The sequence below is a fragment of the Oncorhynchus nerka genome, unplaced genomic scaffold, assembly GCF_034236695.1.
Source record: "Oncorhynchus nerka isolate Pitt River unplaced genomic scaffold, Oner_Uvic_2.0 unplaced_scaffold_917, whole genome shotgun sequence".
Classification (NCBI taxonomy): domain Eukaryota; kingdom Metazoa; phylum Chordata; class Actinopteri; order Salmoniformes; family Salmonidae; genus Oncorhynchus; species Oncorhynchus nerka.
Window position 1 is genome coordinate 1 of NW_027040387.1, and position 15,612 is coordinate 15,612.

A 15,612-nucleotide genomic window follows, 5' to 3' on the forward strand; every position below is an offset into this window, starting at 1 on the left:
TCTACTCTAGTCCAGTTTACTCTAGTCCAGTCTAATATAGTCCAGTCTACTCCTGTTTAGCCAGTCTAGTCCAGTCTACTCAAGTCCAGTCTACTCAAGTCATTCTAGTCCAGTCTACACCTGTCTAGTCCAGTCTACACCTGTCTAGTCCAGTCTACTCCTGTCTAGAAAGTCTAGTCCAATCAAATTTAGTCTACTATAGTCCAGTCTACTCTAGTCCAGTCTACTATAGTCCAGTCTAGTCTAAACCAGTCCAGTCCAGTCTAAACCAGTCCAGTCTAGTCCAATCCAGTCTAGTCTAAACCATTCTAGTGTCGACTAGTCCAGTCCAGTCTAGTCCAGTCTAGTCTAAACCAGTCCAGTCTAGTCCAGTCCAGTCTAAACCAGTCCAGTCTAGTCCAGTCCAGTCTAGTCTAAACCAGTCCAGTCTTGTCTAAACCAGTCCAGTCTAGTCCAGTCTAGCCTAAACCAGTCCAGTCTAGCCTAAACCAGTCCAGTCTAGTCTAAACCAGTCCAGTCTAGTCCAGTCTAGCCTAAACCAGCCCAGTCTAGTCTAAACCAGTCCAGTCTTTTCTAAACCAGTCCAGTCTAGTCTAAATCAGACCAGTCTGGTCCAGTCTAGTCCAGTCCAGTCTAGTCTAAACCAGTCTAGTCCAGTCTAGTCCAGTCCAGTCTAGTCCAGTCTAGCCTAAACCAGTCCAGTCTAGTCTAAACCAGTCCAGTCTTTTCTAAACCAGTCCAGTCTAGTCTAAATCAGACCAGTCTGGTCCAGTCCAGTCCAGTCCCGTCCAGTCCAGTCCAGTCCAGTCTAGTCCAGTCCAGTCCAGTCCAGTCCAGTCCAGTCCAGTCCAGTCTAGTCCAGTCCAGTCTAGTCCAGTCTAGCCTAAACCAGTCCAGTCTAGTCTAAACCAGTCCAGTCTTTTCTAAACCAGTCCAGTCTAGTCTAAATCAGACCAGTCTGGTCCAGTCCAGTCCAGTCCCGTCCATTCCAGTCCAGTCCAGTCTAGTCCCGTCCAGTCCAGTCCAGTCCAGTCCAGTCCAGTCCAGTCCAGTCTAGTCCCGTCCAGTCCAGTCCAGTCTAGTCCAGTCCAGTCTAGTTCAGTCTAGTCCAGTCCAGTCCAGTCTAGTCCAGTCTAGTCTAGTCCAGTCCAGTCTAGTCCAGTCCAGTCTAGTCCAGTCTAGCCTAAACCAGTCCAGTCTAGTCTAAACCAGTCCAGTCTTTTCTAAACCAGTCCAGTCTAGTCTAAATCAGACCAGTCTGGTCCAGTCCAGTCCAGTCCCGTCCATTCCAGTCCAGTCCAGTCTAGTCCCGTCCAGTCCAGTCCAGTCCAGTCTAGTCCAGTCCAGTCTAGTCTAGTCTAGTCTAGTCCAGTCCAGTCCAGTCTAGTCTAGTCCAGTCTAGTCTAGTCCAGTCCAGTCTAGTCCAGTCCAGTCTAGTCCAGTCCCGTCCAGTCCAGTCCAGTCTAGTCCAGTCTAGTCCAGTCTAGTCCAGTCTAGTCCAGTCCAGTCTAGTCCAGTCTCATCCAGTCTGGTCCAGTCCAGTCCAGTCCAGTCTAGTCCAGTCTCATCCAGTCTAGTCCAGTCCAGACCAGTTTGGTCCAGTCTAGTCCAGTCTAGTCTAGTCCAGTCTCATCCAGTCTGGTCCAGTCCAGTCCAGTCTGGTCCAGTCCAGTCCAGTCTGGTCCAGTCCAGTCCAGTCTAGTCCAGTCCAGTCTAGTCCAGTCTCATCCAGTCTGGTCCAGTCCAGTCTAGTCCAGTTTGGTCCAGTCTCATCCAGTCTGGTCCAGTCCAGTCTAGTCCAGTCTCATCCAGTCTGGTCCAGTCTCATCCAGTCTAGTCCAGTCCAGTCTAGTCTAGTCCAGTCTCATCCAGTCTGGTCCAGTCCAGTCCAGTCTGGTCCAGTCCAGTCCAGTCTGGTCCAGTCTAGCCAGTCCAGTCTAGTCCAGTCCAGTCTAGTCCAGTCTAGTCCAGTCTAGTCCAGTCCAGTCTAGTCCAGTCTGGTCCAGTCTCAGTCCAGTCTGGTCCAGTCCAGTCTAGTCCAGTCTCAGTCCAGTCTGGTCCAGTCTCAGTCCAGTCTAGTCCAGTCCAGTCCAGTCTAGTCCAGTCTAGTCCTAGTCCAGTCCAGTCTAGTCTAGAATCCAGTCCAGTCTAGTTCTAAACCAGTCCAGTCTAGTCTAAATCAGTCCAGTCTGGTCCAGTCCAGTCCAGTCCAGTCCAGTCCAGTCCAGTCCAGTCCAGTCCAGTCCAGTCCAGTCCAGTCTAGTCCAGTCTCATCCAGTCTGAGTCCAGTCCAGTCTAGTCCAGTCCAGTCTAGTCCAGTCCAGTCCAGTCTAGTCTAGTCCAGTCCAGTCTAGTCTAGTCCAGTCCAGTCTAGTCCAGTCCAGTCTAGTCCAGTCCAGTCCAGTCCAGTCTAGTCCAGTCCAGTCTAGTCCAGTCTAGTCCAGTCCAGTCCAGTCTAGTCCAGTCTCAGTCCAGTCTAGTCCAGTCTAGTCTAGTCCAGTCCAGTCTAGTCCAGTCTCAGTCTAGTCCAGTCTCAGTCCAGTCCAGTCCAGTCTCAGTCCAGTCCAGTCTGAGTCCAGTCTAGTCCAGTCTCAGTCCAGTCTGGTCCAGTCTCAGTCCAGTCCAGTCTAGTCCAGTCTCATCCAGTCTGGTCCAGTCTAGTCCAGACCAGTTTGGTCCAGTCTAGTCCAGTCCAGTCCAGTCTGGTCCAGTCTAGTCCAGTCTAGTCTAGTCCAGTCTGGTCCAGTCTGGTCCAGTCCAGTCTCAGTCCAGTCTGGTCCAGTCTATCAGTCCAGTCTAGTCCAGTCTAGTCCAGTCTAGTCCAGTCTCAGTCCAGTCTGGTCCAGTCTCAGTCCAGTCTAGTCCAGTCTCAGTCTAGTCCAGTCCAGTCTAGTCCAGTCTCAGTCCAGTCTAGTCTAGTCTAGTCCAGTCTCATCCAGTCTCAGTCCAGTCTAGTCCAGTCCAGTTTAGTCCAGTCCAGTCCAGTCTAGTCCAGTCTCATCCAGTCAGTCCAGTCCAGTCCAGTCAGTCCAGTCTAGTCCAGTCCAGTCTAGTCCAGTCTAGTCCAGTCCAGTCCAGTCTGGTCCAGTCCAGTCTCAGTCCAGTCTAGTCCAGTCTCATCCAGTCTAGTCCAGTCCAGTCCAGTCCAGTCCAGTCTAGTCTAGTCCAGTCTAGTCCAGTCTAGTCTAGTCTAGTCTAGTCCAGTCTAGTCCAGTCCAGTCTCATCCAGTCTCATCCAGTCTAGTCCAGTCTCATCCAGTCTGGTCCAGTCCAGTCTCATCCAGTCTGGTCCAGTCTAGTCCAGTCCAGTCTCATCCAGTCTAGTCCAGTCTAGTCCAGTCCAGTCTCATCCAGTCTAGTCCAGTCTAGTCCAGTCTGGTCCAGTCCATAATATTATTATTATTATATATATTGGATGAAGCTGGTATTGAAAAATAACATTTATATACCCAACACAAAAAACACAAATGAAAGTGTGTGGTGCATGAATGTGTGTGTTTGACCCTGTGTGTGTGTGTGTGTGTGTGTGTGTGTGTGTGTGTTGTGTGTGATTGACCCTGTGTGTGTGTGTGTGTGTGTGTGTGTGTGTTGTGTGTGTGTGATTGACCCTGTGTGTGTGTGTGTGTGTGTGTGTGTGTGTTGTGTGTGTGTGATTGACCCTGTGTGTGTGTGTGTGTGTGTGTGTGTGTGTGTGTGTGTGTGTGTGTGTGTGTGTGTGTGTGTGTCCTGACCTGTTACATGGGGAGAACAGGTAGAGAGCCCAATCCTCATGATCTCTACACCACTGGGGCTTATAGGGCTCCAGGACCAGCTTCACCCGCAAACACACACTCTGAAACACACACACACACACAGGGTTAATCACACACACACACACACACACACACACACACACACAGCGTCAGACACACACAGTCAATACACACATAATGTATATCTACACACACTGTCCAGAGGGATAGACTAACACACACACACACACACACACACACACACACACACACACACACACACACACACACACACAGACTCACCTCCTCAGCGTCCTCCTCCTCCTCCTCGTGGTCGCTATAGTAACGTAGGGTCCCGGCGTCAGGGAGGTGAAAGGTCTTCCCGTTACAGTCAGGTGGGCGGAGCATCGGCACGGTCAGATACTCTGATTGGTCCAGGAGGTCGAAAGACTCCTCCCTGCTCCACCCCCAGCTGGGATTGGACCATTCTGACCCCGCCCCTTCTGACAGCAGAGAATCTCTCTCACTTGATTGACTCCTCCGCTGCTGTAGGCTGGGACCTCGGCCAATAGAAGACCAGCTGGCGCGCCGGCTGTCCCATGGAGACTGACCAATCACAGCACAGCATAGAGACACGTTAGGACGTGTGTGTGTGTGTGTGTGTGTGTGTGTGTGTGTGTTAGCATGTTATATTACATGTTATAGAATAGTGGTAGTAGAACCTCTCCTCTGGGACCCATTATTAGTAGTATTGGATTGAAAACACTCTGAAGTTTCTAAAACTGTTTGAATGATGTCTGTGAGTATAACATAACTCATATGGCAGGCGAAAACCTGTGGGAAATCTGAGGTTTGTAGTTTTTCAACTCATTGCCTATCGAATATACAGTGCCTATGGGGACATATTGCACTTCCTAAGCCTTCCACTAGATGTCAACAGTCTTTAAGAACCTTGTTTGAGGCTTCTACTGTGAAGTGGGGGCGAATGAGAGCTGATTGAGTAATAGGTCTAGCAGAAGCCAATGAGCTGATCACACACGCACCCGTGAGAGCGACCTGCGTTCCATTGCATTTCTAAAGACAAAGTCATTCTCTGGTTGGGAACATTATTGAAGATTTATGATAAAAACATCCTAAAGATTGATACTATACATCGTTTGACATGTTTCTACGAACTGTAATATTACTTTTGAACTTTTCGTCTGAACTTTCGCCTGGACTTGCCCGCGCCTCGTGAGTTTGGATTTGTTTACTAAACGCGTAAACAAAAAAGGAGGTATTTGGACATAAATGATGGACATTATCGAACAAATCAAACATTGATTGTGGAACTGGGATTCCTGGGAGTGCATTCTGACGAAGATCATCAAAGGTAAGTGAATGTTTATAACGCTATTTCTGACTTCTGTTGACTCCACAACATGGCGGGTATCTGCATGGCTTGTTTTTGTGTCTGAGCGCCGTACTCAGATTATTGCATGGTGTGCTTTCACGGTAAAGCTTTTTTGAAATCTGACACAGCGGTTGCATTAAGGAGAAGTTTATCTAAAGTTCCATGTATAATAGTTGTTTCTTTTATCAATGTTTATTATGAGTATTTCTGTAAATTGATGTGGCTCTCTGAAAATTCACCGGATGTTTTCGAGGCACAACATTACTGACCATAAAGCGCCAATGTAAACTGAGATTTTTCGGATATAAATATGAACTTTATCGAACAAGACATACATGTATTGTGTAACATGAAGTCCTATGAGTGTCATCTGACGAAGATCATCAAAGGTTAGAGATTCATGTTATCTCTATTTCTACTTTTTGTGACTCCTCTCTTTGGCTGTAAAAATGGCTGTATGGAGCGGAACCCATGGACAAGTTTGAAGCAATTGACAAGGTGAATCAGGTGTGATAGTTCAGCCATTGACAAGGTGAATCAGGTGTGATAGTTCAGCCATTGACAAGGTGAATCAGGTGTGATAGTTCAGGTGAATCAGGTGTGATAGTTCAGCCATTGACAAGGTGAATCAGGTGTGATAGTTCAGCCATTGACAAGGTGAATCAGGTGTGATAGTTCAGCCATTGACAAGGTGAATCAGGTGTGATAGTTCAGCCATTGACAAGGTGAATCAGGTGTGATAGTTCAGCCATTGACAAGGTGAATCAGGTGTGATAGTTCAGCCATTGACAAGGTGAATCAGGTGTGATAGTTCAGCCATTGACAAGGTGAATCAGGTGTGATAGTTCAGCCATTGACAAGGTGAATCAGGTGTGATAGTTCAGCCATTGACAAGGTGAATCAGGTGTGATAGTTCAGCCATTGACAAGGTGAATCAGGTGTGATAGTTCAGCCATTGACAAGGTGAATCAGGTGTGATAGTTCAGTCATTGACAAGGTGAATCAGGTGTGATAGTTCAGCCATTGACAAGGTGAATCAGGTGTGATAGTTCAGGTGAATCAGGTGTGATAGTTCAGCCATTGACAAGGTGAATCAGGTGTGATAGTTCAGCCATTGATAAGGTGAATCAGGTGTGATAGGTCAGTCATTGACAAGGTGAATCAGGTGTGATAGGTCAGGTGAATCAGGTGTGATAGTTCAGCCATTGACAAGGTGAATCAGGTGTGATAGTTCAGCCATTGACAAGGTGAATCAGGTGTGATGGTTCAGGTGAATCCCAGGTGTGATGGTTCGGCTGTTGACAAGGTGAATCAGGTGTGATAGTTCAGCCATTGACAAGGTGAATCAGGTGTGATAGTTCAGTGACAAGGTGAATCAGGTGTGATAGTTTGCAGCCATTGACAAGGTGAATCAGGTGTGATAGTTTGCAGCCATTGACAAGGTGAATCAGGTGTGATAGTTCAGGTGAATCAGGTGTGATAGTTCAGCCATTGACAAGGTGAATCAGGTGTGATAGTTCAGTCATTGACAAGGTGAATCAGGTGTGATAGTTCAGCCATTGACAAGGTGAATCAGGTGTGATAGTTCAGCCATTGACAAGGTGAATCAGGTGTGATAGGTCAGCCATTGACAAGGTGAATCAGGTGTGATAGTTCAGTCATTGACAAGGTGAATCAGGTGTGATAGGTCAGCCATTGACAAGGTGAATCAGGTGTGATAGGTCAGCCATTGACAAGGTGAATCAGGTGTGATGTCAGCATTGACAAGGTGAATCAGGTGTGATAGTTCAGTCATTGACAAGGTGAATCAGGTGTGATAGTTCAGGTGAATCAGGTGTGATAGTTCAGCCATTGACAAGGTGAATCAGGTGTGATAGTTCAGGTGAATCAGGTGTGATAGTTCAGCCATTGACAAGGTGAATCAGGTGTGATAGTTCAGCCATTGACAAGGTGAATCAGGTGTGATAGTTCAGCCATTGACAAGGTGAATCAGGTGTGATAGTTCAGCCATTGACAAGGTGAATCAGGTGTGATAGTTCAGGTGAATCAGGTGTGATAGTTCAGTCATTGACAAGGTGAATCAGGTGTGATAGTTCAGCCATTGACAAGGTGAATCAGGTGTGATAGTTCAGGTGAATCAGGTGTGATAGTTCAGGTGAATCAGGTGTGATAGTTCAGGTGAATCAGGTGTGATAGTTCAGTCATTGACAAGGTGAATCAGGTGTGATAGGTCAGGTGAATCAGGTGTGAAAGGTCAGCCATTGACAAGGTGAATCAGGTGTGATAGTTCAGCCATTGACAAGGTGAATCAGGTGTGATAGTTCAGGTGAATCAGGTGTGATAGTTCAGTCATTGACAAGGTGAATCAGGTGTGATAGTTCAGCCATTGACAAGGTGAATCAGGTGTGATAGTTCAGGTGAATCAGGTGTGATAGTTCAGGTGAATCAGGTGTGATAGTTCCGGTGAATCAGGTGTGATAGTTCAGTCATTGACAAGGTGAATCAGGTGTGATAGGTCAGGTGAATCAGGTGTGAAAGGTCAGCCATTGACAAGGTGAATCAGGTGTGATAGTTCAGCCATTGACAAGGTGAATCAGGTGTGATAGGTCAGGTGAATCAGGTGTGAAAGGTCAGCCATTGACAAGGTGAATCGGGTGAGTTCAGAGCTACCACATAATTGTGAAACATCTGGGGCTCTCGAGAAGAGAACCACTGGTCTAGAGTGTGTGTGTGTGTGTGTGTGTGTGTTTGCGTGTGTGTTTGCGTGTGTGTATATGTGTTTGTGTGTGTGTGTATGTGTTAGTGTGTGTGTATGACTCACCGGCGACCTGGGGTCCAGGGTGTTGCTTGTATCCGTAGAGACGGCGCTGCCCCGTCGTGATTGGCTGTCGCAAGTTGTGGGCGTGGCCAATGTGTGCAGGATGAGTGGCGGGCGTTGCCGTGGGGATGGTGGCGGCGGTTGTTGCCACGGTGACTGTGTGGGTGGGAGGGGCATGGAGGCTCGGGGATTCAGAAGGCCATTAGGAGTCAACATCATCGCCTGGAGCTTCAACTCTGTAGAGGTTAGAGGTCAGATGTCACGGTGTGCTCTAATTATAAGGACTGTGAGAAAAGTTTATAATACACAGAATAAAGGGACCAAGTCTGGAACCAACAGGACCCTGAACAGCTTTTACCCCCAAGACATTAGACAGACAGGTTAAAGACACCAAGTCTGGAACCAACAGGACCCTGAACAGCTTCTACCCCCAAGCCATTAGACAGACAGGTTAAAGACACCAAGTCTGGAACCAACAGGACCCCGAACAGCTTATACCCCCAAGACATTAGACAGACAGGTTAACGGTCTGGAACCAACAGGACCCTGAACAGCTTCTCCCAGACATTAGACAGACAGGTTAAAGACACCAAGTCTGGAACCAACAGGACCCCCGAACAGCTTCTACCCCAAGACATTAGACAGACAGGTTAAAGACACCAGAGTCTGGTGAACCAACAGGACCTGAACAGCTTCTACCCCAAGACATTAGACTGATCAATAGTTCCCTTGTCGACTCAACAGTTCCCTTGTTCGACTCAACAGTTCCCTTGTTCGACTCAACAGTTCCCTTGTTTGACTCAACAGTTCCCTTGTTCGACTCAACAGTTCCCTTGTTCGACTCAACAGTTCCCTTGTTTAAACAGTTCCCTTGTTCGACTCAACAGTTCCCTTGTTCGACTCAACAGTTCCCTTGTTCGACTCAACAGTTCCCTTGTTTGACTCAACAGTTCCCTTGTTCGACTAAACAGTTCCCTTGTTTGACTCAACAGTTCCCTTGTTCGACTCAACAGTTCCCTTGTTCGACTCAACACTTCCCTTGTTTAAACAGTTCCCTTGTTCGACTCAACAGTTCCCTTGTTCGACTCAACAGTTCCCTTGTTCGACTCAACAGTTCCCTTGTTCGACTCAACAGTTCCCTTGTTCGACTAAACAGTTCCCTTGTTCGACTCAACAGTTCCCTTGTTTGACTCAACAGTTCCCTTGTTCGACTCAACAGTTCCCTTGTCCGACTAAACAGTTCCCTTGTTCGACTCAACAGTTCCCTTGTTCGACTCAACAGTTCCCTTGTTCGACTCAACAGTTCCCTTGTTCGACTAAACAGTAGACACGTTATCAAGTTCCGTAAATCCCCTCTACAGTGGCCTGTCAACGTGAAGCTTGTCACACAGCACTAGACTGAACTTCACTTGTGTCCTCCTTGTGGTATTGAGAGATAAACATGTTAATGATGTCACTGATGACATCAGTACAGGAAGATATGTCCTACGTGATAGAGTGGTAATGATGTCACCGATGACACGTACAGGAAGATAGGTCCAACGTGACAGAGTGGTAATGATGTCACCGATGACACGTACAGGAAGATAGGTCCTACGTGATAGAGTGGTAATGATGTCACTGATGACACGTACAGGAAGATAGGTCCTACGTGACAGAGCGGTAATGATGTCACCGATGACACGTACAGGAAGATAGGTCCTACGTGATAGAGTGGTAATGATGTCACCGATGACATCAGTACAGGAAGATAGGTCCTACCTGACAGAGTGGTAACAGGAAGATAGGTCCTACGTGATAGAGTGGTAACAGGAAGATAGGTCCTACGTGATAGAGTGGTAACAGGAAGATAGGTCCTACGTGATAGAGTGGTAACAGGAAGATAGGTCCTACGTGACAGAGTGGTAACAGGAAGATAGGTCCTACGAGACAGAGTGGTAACAGGAAGATAGGTCCTATGTGACAGAGTGGTAACAGGAAGATAGGTCCTACGTGATAGAGTGGTAACAGGAAGATAGGTCCTACGTGATAGAGTGGTAACAGGAAGATAGGTCCTACGTGACAGAGTGGTAATGATGTCACCGGTGACACGTACAGGAAGATAGGTCCTACGTGATAGAGTGGTAATGATGTCACCGATGACACGTTCAGGAAGATAGGTCCTACGTGACAGAGCGGTAATGATGTCACTGATGACACGTACAGGAAGATAGGTCCTACGTGATAGAGTGGTAATGATGTCACCAATGACACGTACAGGAAGATAGGTCCTACGTGATAGAGCGGTAATGATGTCACCGATTACACGTACAGGAAGATAGGTCCTACGCGACAGCGTGGTAATGATGACTAGTACAGGAAGATAGGTCCTACGTGATAGAGTGGTAACAGGAAGATAGGTCCTACGTGACAGAGTGGTAACAGGAAGATAGGTCCTACGTGACAGAGTGGTAACAGGAAGATAGGTCCTACGTGACTGAGTGCTTGCTTGGTTCTCCAACTGATCTTGTCCTTTCTGTCATCCTGTGAACCCGGTTCATTCATTTAAAATAAATCCTGGAGTGTTGGTACTACGTGGGATTAAAATAAATCCTGCAGTGTTGGTACTACGTGGGATTAATTCCATTATTAAATGGGAAATGTCAAATATGGAATTCCAATTCAATTCCAAATCAAGAAGTCCAAACAGTCTAATTTCAATTCAATTCCACTTCCATAAGTGAAGTCAAGATTTGAATTGGAATTTCAAACTGAATTGGAATTGACCCATTTTCCTGGTGCGAGTGTGTGTGTGTGTGTGTCTGTGTGTCTGTGTGTCTGTGTGTGTCTGTGTCTGTGTGTGTGTGTGTGTCTGTGTGTGTGTGTGTGTGTGTGTGTGTGTGTGTGTGTGTGTGTCTGTGTCTGTGTGTGTGTGTGTGTGTGTGTGTGTGTGTGTGTGTGTGTGTGTGTGTGTGTGTGTGTGTGTGTGTGTCTGTGTCTGTGTGTGTGTGTGTGTGTGTGTGTGTGTGTGTCTGTGTGTGTCTGTGTCTGTGTGTGTGTGTGTGTGTGTATACCTGCTGAATACAGCTCCTTCATCTTCTCCTCCTCTTCTAAGGTCGACAGTTTCTCATCGTCGGTCTCTGACCTGTTAGCATCACCCTGATGAAGATATCATCATCATCATCATCATCATCACCACCATCATCATTACCAACACCATCATCACCATGACCTGTTAGCTTCACCCTGATGAAGATACCATCATCATCATCACAACCACCATCATCTTGTCATGTGCCTTTTACTGAGGTATGGCTTCCGTCTGGCCACTCTACCATAAAGGCCTGATTGGTGGAGTGCTGCAGAGATGGTTGTCCTTCTGGAAGGTTCTCCCATCTCCACAGAGGAACTCTAGAGCTCTGTCAGAATGACCATCGGGTTCTTGGTCACCTCCCTGACAGATCTGACAGAGCTCTCAGAGCTCTACGGACAATTCCTTCGACCTCACGGCTTGGTTTTTGCTCTGACATGCACTGCCAACTGTTAGACCTTATATAGACAGGTGTGTGCCTTTCCAAATCATGTCCAATCAATTGAATTTACCACAGGTGAACTCCAATCAAGTTGTAGAAACATCTCAAGGATGATCAATGGAAACAGGATGTACCTGAGTTCAATTTCGAGTCTCATAGCAAAGGGTCTGAATACTTATGTAAATATATGTTTTTTACAGAGAGAACCAGAGAGAGAGAGAGAGCCAGAGAGAGAGAGAGAGAGAGAGAGAGATGGAGAGAGAGAGAGGGGGCAGAGAGAGAGAGCCAGAGAGAGACTGAGAGAGAGAGAGAGAGAGAGAGAGGCAGAGAGAGAGAGAGAGAGAGAGAGAGAGAGAGAGAGGGGCAGAGAGAGAGAGAGAGAGAGAGAGAGAGAGAGGCAGAGAGAGAGAGAGAGAGAGAGGGGGGCAGAGAGAGAGCGAGGCAGAGAGAGAGAGAGAGAGCCAGAGAGAGAGAGAGAGAGAGAGAGAGAGAGAGAGGCAGAGAGCGAGGCAGAGAGAGAGAGAGAGCCAGAGAGAGAGAGAGAGAGAGAGAGAGGCAGAGAGAGAGAGAGAGAGAGAGAGAGAGAGAGAGGGGGGCAGAGAGAGAGCGAGGCAGAGAGAGAGAGAGAGAGCCAGAGAGAGGCAGAGAGAGAAAGAGAGACAGAGTGAGAGAGAGAGAGAGAGAGAGAGAGAGAGAGAGAGAGAGAGAGAGGCAGAGAGAGAGAGAGAGATGGAGAGAGAGAGACAGAGAGAGAGAGAGAGAGAGAGAGAGAGAGAGAGAGAGAGCCAGAGACAGATAGATAGATAGATAGGTGTGTGTGTGTGCCTCTGTGTAATAGATCAGGTCCCAGAGGTGTAGCTGTGTGTCTGTGATGTTCAGATGAAAACAACAACAGCTGGTCAACCAGTATCAAACAAGCTCCTGGGCCAGCAGGACTGTGTGTGTGTGTGTATGAGAGTGAGAGAGATGAAGGGGGGTGGAGAGAGGAATGGATGGATGAAGGGGGGGGGTGGAGGGAGAGATGGTTGGATGAAGTGGGGGGTGGAGAGAGGAATGACTGGATGAAGGGGGGTGGAGGGAGAGATAGATGGATGGATGAAGGGAGGGGTGGAGAGAGAGATGGATGGATGGATGAAGGGGGGTGGAGAGAGATGGATGGATGAAGGAGAGGTGGAGAGAGAGATGGATGGATGAAGGGGGGTGGAGAGAGAGATGGATGGATGAAGGGAGGTGAGAGAGAGATGGATGGATGAAGGGAGGGGTGAGAGAGGAATAGATGGATGAAGGGGGTGGAGAGAGAGATGGATGGATGAAGGGAGGGGTGGAGAGAGAGATGGATGAAAGGAGGGGTGGAGAGAGAGATGGATGGATGAAGGGAGGGGTGGAGAGAGAGATGGATGAAGGGAGGGGTGGAGAGAGAGATGGATGGATGAAGGGAGGGGTGGAGAGAGAGAGATGGATGGATGGATGAAGGGAGGGGTGGAGAGAGGAATAGATGGATGAAGGGGGTGGAGAGAGAGATGGATGGATGAAGGGAGGGGTGGAGAGAGGAATAGATGGATGAAGGGGGGTGGAGGGAGAGATGGATGGATGAAGGGAGGGGTGGAGAGAGAGATGGATGGATGGATGAAGGGGGTGGAGAGAGAGATGGATGGATGGATGAAGGGGGGTGGAGAGAGAGATGGATGGATGGATGAAGGGGGGTGGAGAGAGAGATGGATGGATGAAGGGGGTGGAGAGAGAGATGGATGGATGAAGGGGGGTGGGAGAGAGAGAGATGGATGGATGAAGGGGGTGGAGAGAGAGATGGATGGATGAAGGGGGGGTGGAGAGAGAGATGGATGGATGAAGGGGGTGGAGAGAGAGATATGGATGGATGAAGGGGGGTGGAGAGAGAGATGGATGGATGAAGGGGGGTGGAGAGAGAGATGGATGGATGAAGGAGGGGTGGAGAGAGGAATAGATGGATGAAGGGGGGTGGAGAGAGAGATGGATGGATGAAGGGGGTGGAGAGAGATGGATGGAGGGGGGTGGAGAGAGATGGATGGATGGATGAAGGGAGGGGTGGAGAGAGAGAGATGGATGGATGGATGAAGGGAGGGGTGGAGAGAGAGAGATGGATGGAGGGGGTGGAGAGAGAGATGGATGGATGAAGGGAGGGTGGAGAGAGAGATGGATGGATGAAGGGGGGTGGAGAGAGGAATGGATGGATGAAGGGGGGTGGAGAGAGGAATGACTGGATGAAGGGGGGTGGAGGGAGAGATGGTTGGATGAAGTGGGGGTGGAGAGAGGAATGGATGGATGAAGGAGGGTGGAGAGAGAGATGGATGGATGAAGGGGGTGGAGAGAGAGAGATGGATGGATGAAGGGGGGTGGAGAGAGAGATGGATGGATGAAGGGGGGTGGAGAGAGAGATGGATGGATGGAGAGGGGTGAGAGAGAGATGGATGGATGAAGGGGGGGTGGAGAGAGATGGATGGATGAAGGAGGGGTGGAGAGAGAGATGGATGGATGAAGGGGGGTGGAGAGAGAGATGATGGATGGATGAAGGGAGGGTGGAGAGAGAGAGATGGATGGATGAAGGGGGTGGAGAAGAGAGATGGATGGATGAAGGGAGGGTGGAGAGAGAGATGGATGGATGGAGGGGGTGGAGAGAGGAATGGATGGATGAAGGGGGTGGAGAGAGGATGGATGGATGAAGGGGGTGGAGAGAGAGGATGGATGGATGAAGGGGGGTGGAGAGAGAGAGATGGATGGATGAAGGAGGGGTGGAGAGAGAGATGGATGGATGAAGGGGGGTGGAGAGAGAGAGATGGATGGAGGGAGGGGTGGAGAGAGGAATGGATGGATGAAGGGGGTGGAGAGAGAGATGGATGGATGAAGGAGGTGGAGAGAGGATGGATGGATGAAGGGGGTGAGAGAGGAATGGATGGATGAAGGGGGGTGGAGAGAGGAATGACTGGATGAAGGGGGGTGGAGGGAGAGATGGTTGGATGAAGTGGGGGGTGGAGAGAGGAATGGATGGACTGAAGGGAGGGGTGGAGAGAGAGATGGATGGATGAAGGGGGGTGGAGAGAGAGAGATGGATGGATGAAGGGAGGGGTGGAGAGAGAGATGGATGGATGAAGGGGGGTGGAGAGAGAGAGATGGATGGAGGGAGGGTGGAGAGAGAGATGGATGGATGAAGGGGGTGGAGAGAGAGATGGATGGATGAAGGGGGGTGGAGAGAGATGGATGGATGAAGGGGTGGAGAGAGAGAGATGGATGGATGAAGGGAGGGGTGGAGAGAGAGAGATGGATGGAGGGGGGTGGAGAGAGAGATGGATGGATGAAGGGGGTGGAGAGAGAGAGATGGATGGATGAAGGGAGGGGATGGAGAGAGAGAGATGGATGGAGGGGGTGGAGAGAGAGATGGATGGATGAAGGGGGTGGAGAGAGAGAGATGGATGGATGAAGGGGGTGGAGAGAGATGGATGGATGAAGGGGGTGGAGAGATGGATGGATGGATGAAGGGGGGGTGGAGAGAGAGATGGATGGATGGATGAAGGGGGGGTGGAGGGAGAGATGGATGGATGAAGGGGGGGTGGAGAGAGAGATGGATGGATGAAGGGAGGAGTGGAGAGAGAGATGGATGGATGAAGGGAGGGGTGGAGAGAGAGAGATGGGATGGAGGGACTCTACAAATAATGTCCAACCAGATATCCTGGCCTGTAAAACCCCATAGAATCCTGTAGAAACTAGTTGAACACAGTAGAACACTTACCTCCGCCTGAAAGCCCTCCACCAAGATGGCCACCAGCAGGTTGAAGAGGACGTAGTTCCCAAAGGTCATCAGAGCCACAAAGTAGAGAGCAGCGAGAGGAGAGGTGGAGGCCATACCGTTATACAGGACCAGATTCCAGTCCTCCTGAGTCAGGATCTATAGACAGAGAGAGAGGAGAGAGAGGAGAGAGAGGGAGGAGAGAGGAGAGGTGGAGGACATACCGTTATACAGGACCAGATTCCAGTCCTCCTGAGTCAGGATCTATAGACAGAGAGAGAGGAGAGAGAGGAGAGAGAGGGATGAGAGAGGAGAGAGAGGAGAGAGAGGAGAGAGAGGAGAGAGAGGGATGAGAGAGGAGAGAGAGGGGAGAGAGGAGAGAGAGGGATGAGAGAGAG

General features: G+C 49.1%; 1 protein-coding gene across 1 annotated transcript; it reads right to left on the reverse strand.

Annotated features, from left to right (window-relative positions):
• Positions 1-3,731: 3,731 nt before the first annotated feature.
• On the reverse strand, positions 3,732-15,515 carry LOC135570706 (voltage-dependent T-type calcium channel subunit alpha-1H-like; the record flags this gene model as incomplete). The annotated part of the gene is made up of 5 exons (XM_065016666.1): positions 15,218-15,515; positions 10,996-11,080; positions 7,946-8,178; positions 4,035-4,337; positions 3,732-3,832 (listed from the first exon to the last, which is right to left on the reverse strand). Coding segments are annotated over exons 1-5 (836 nt in total), but the record flags the coding sequence as incomplete, so codon positions are not given.
• Between the last annotated feature and the right edge of the window lie 97 nt (positions 15,516-15,612).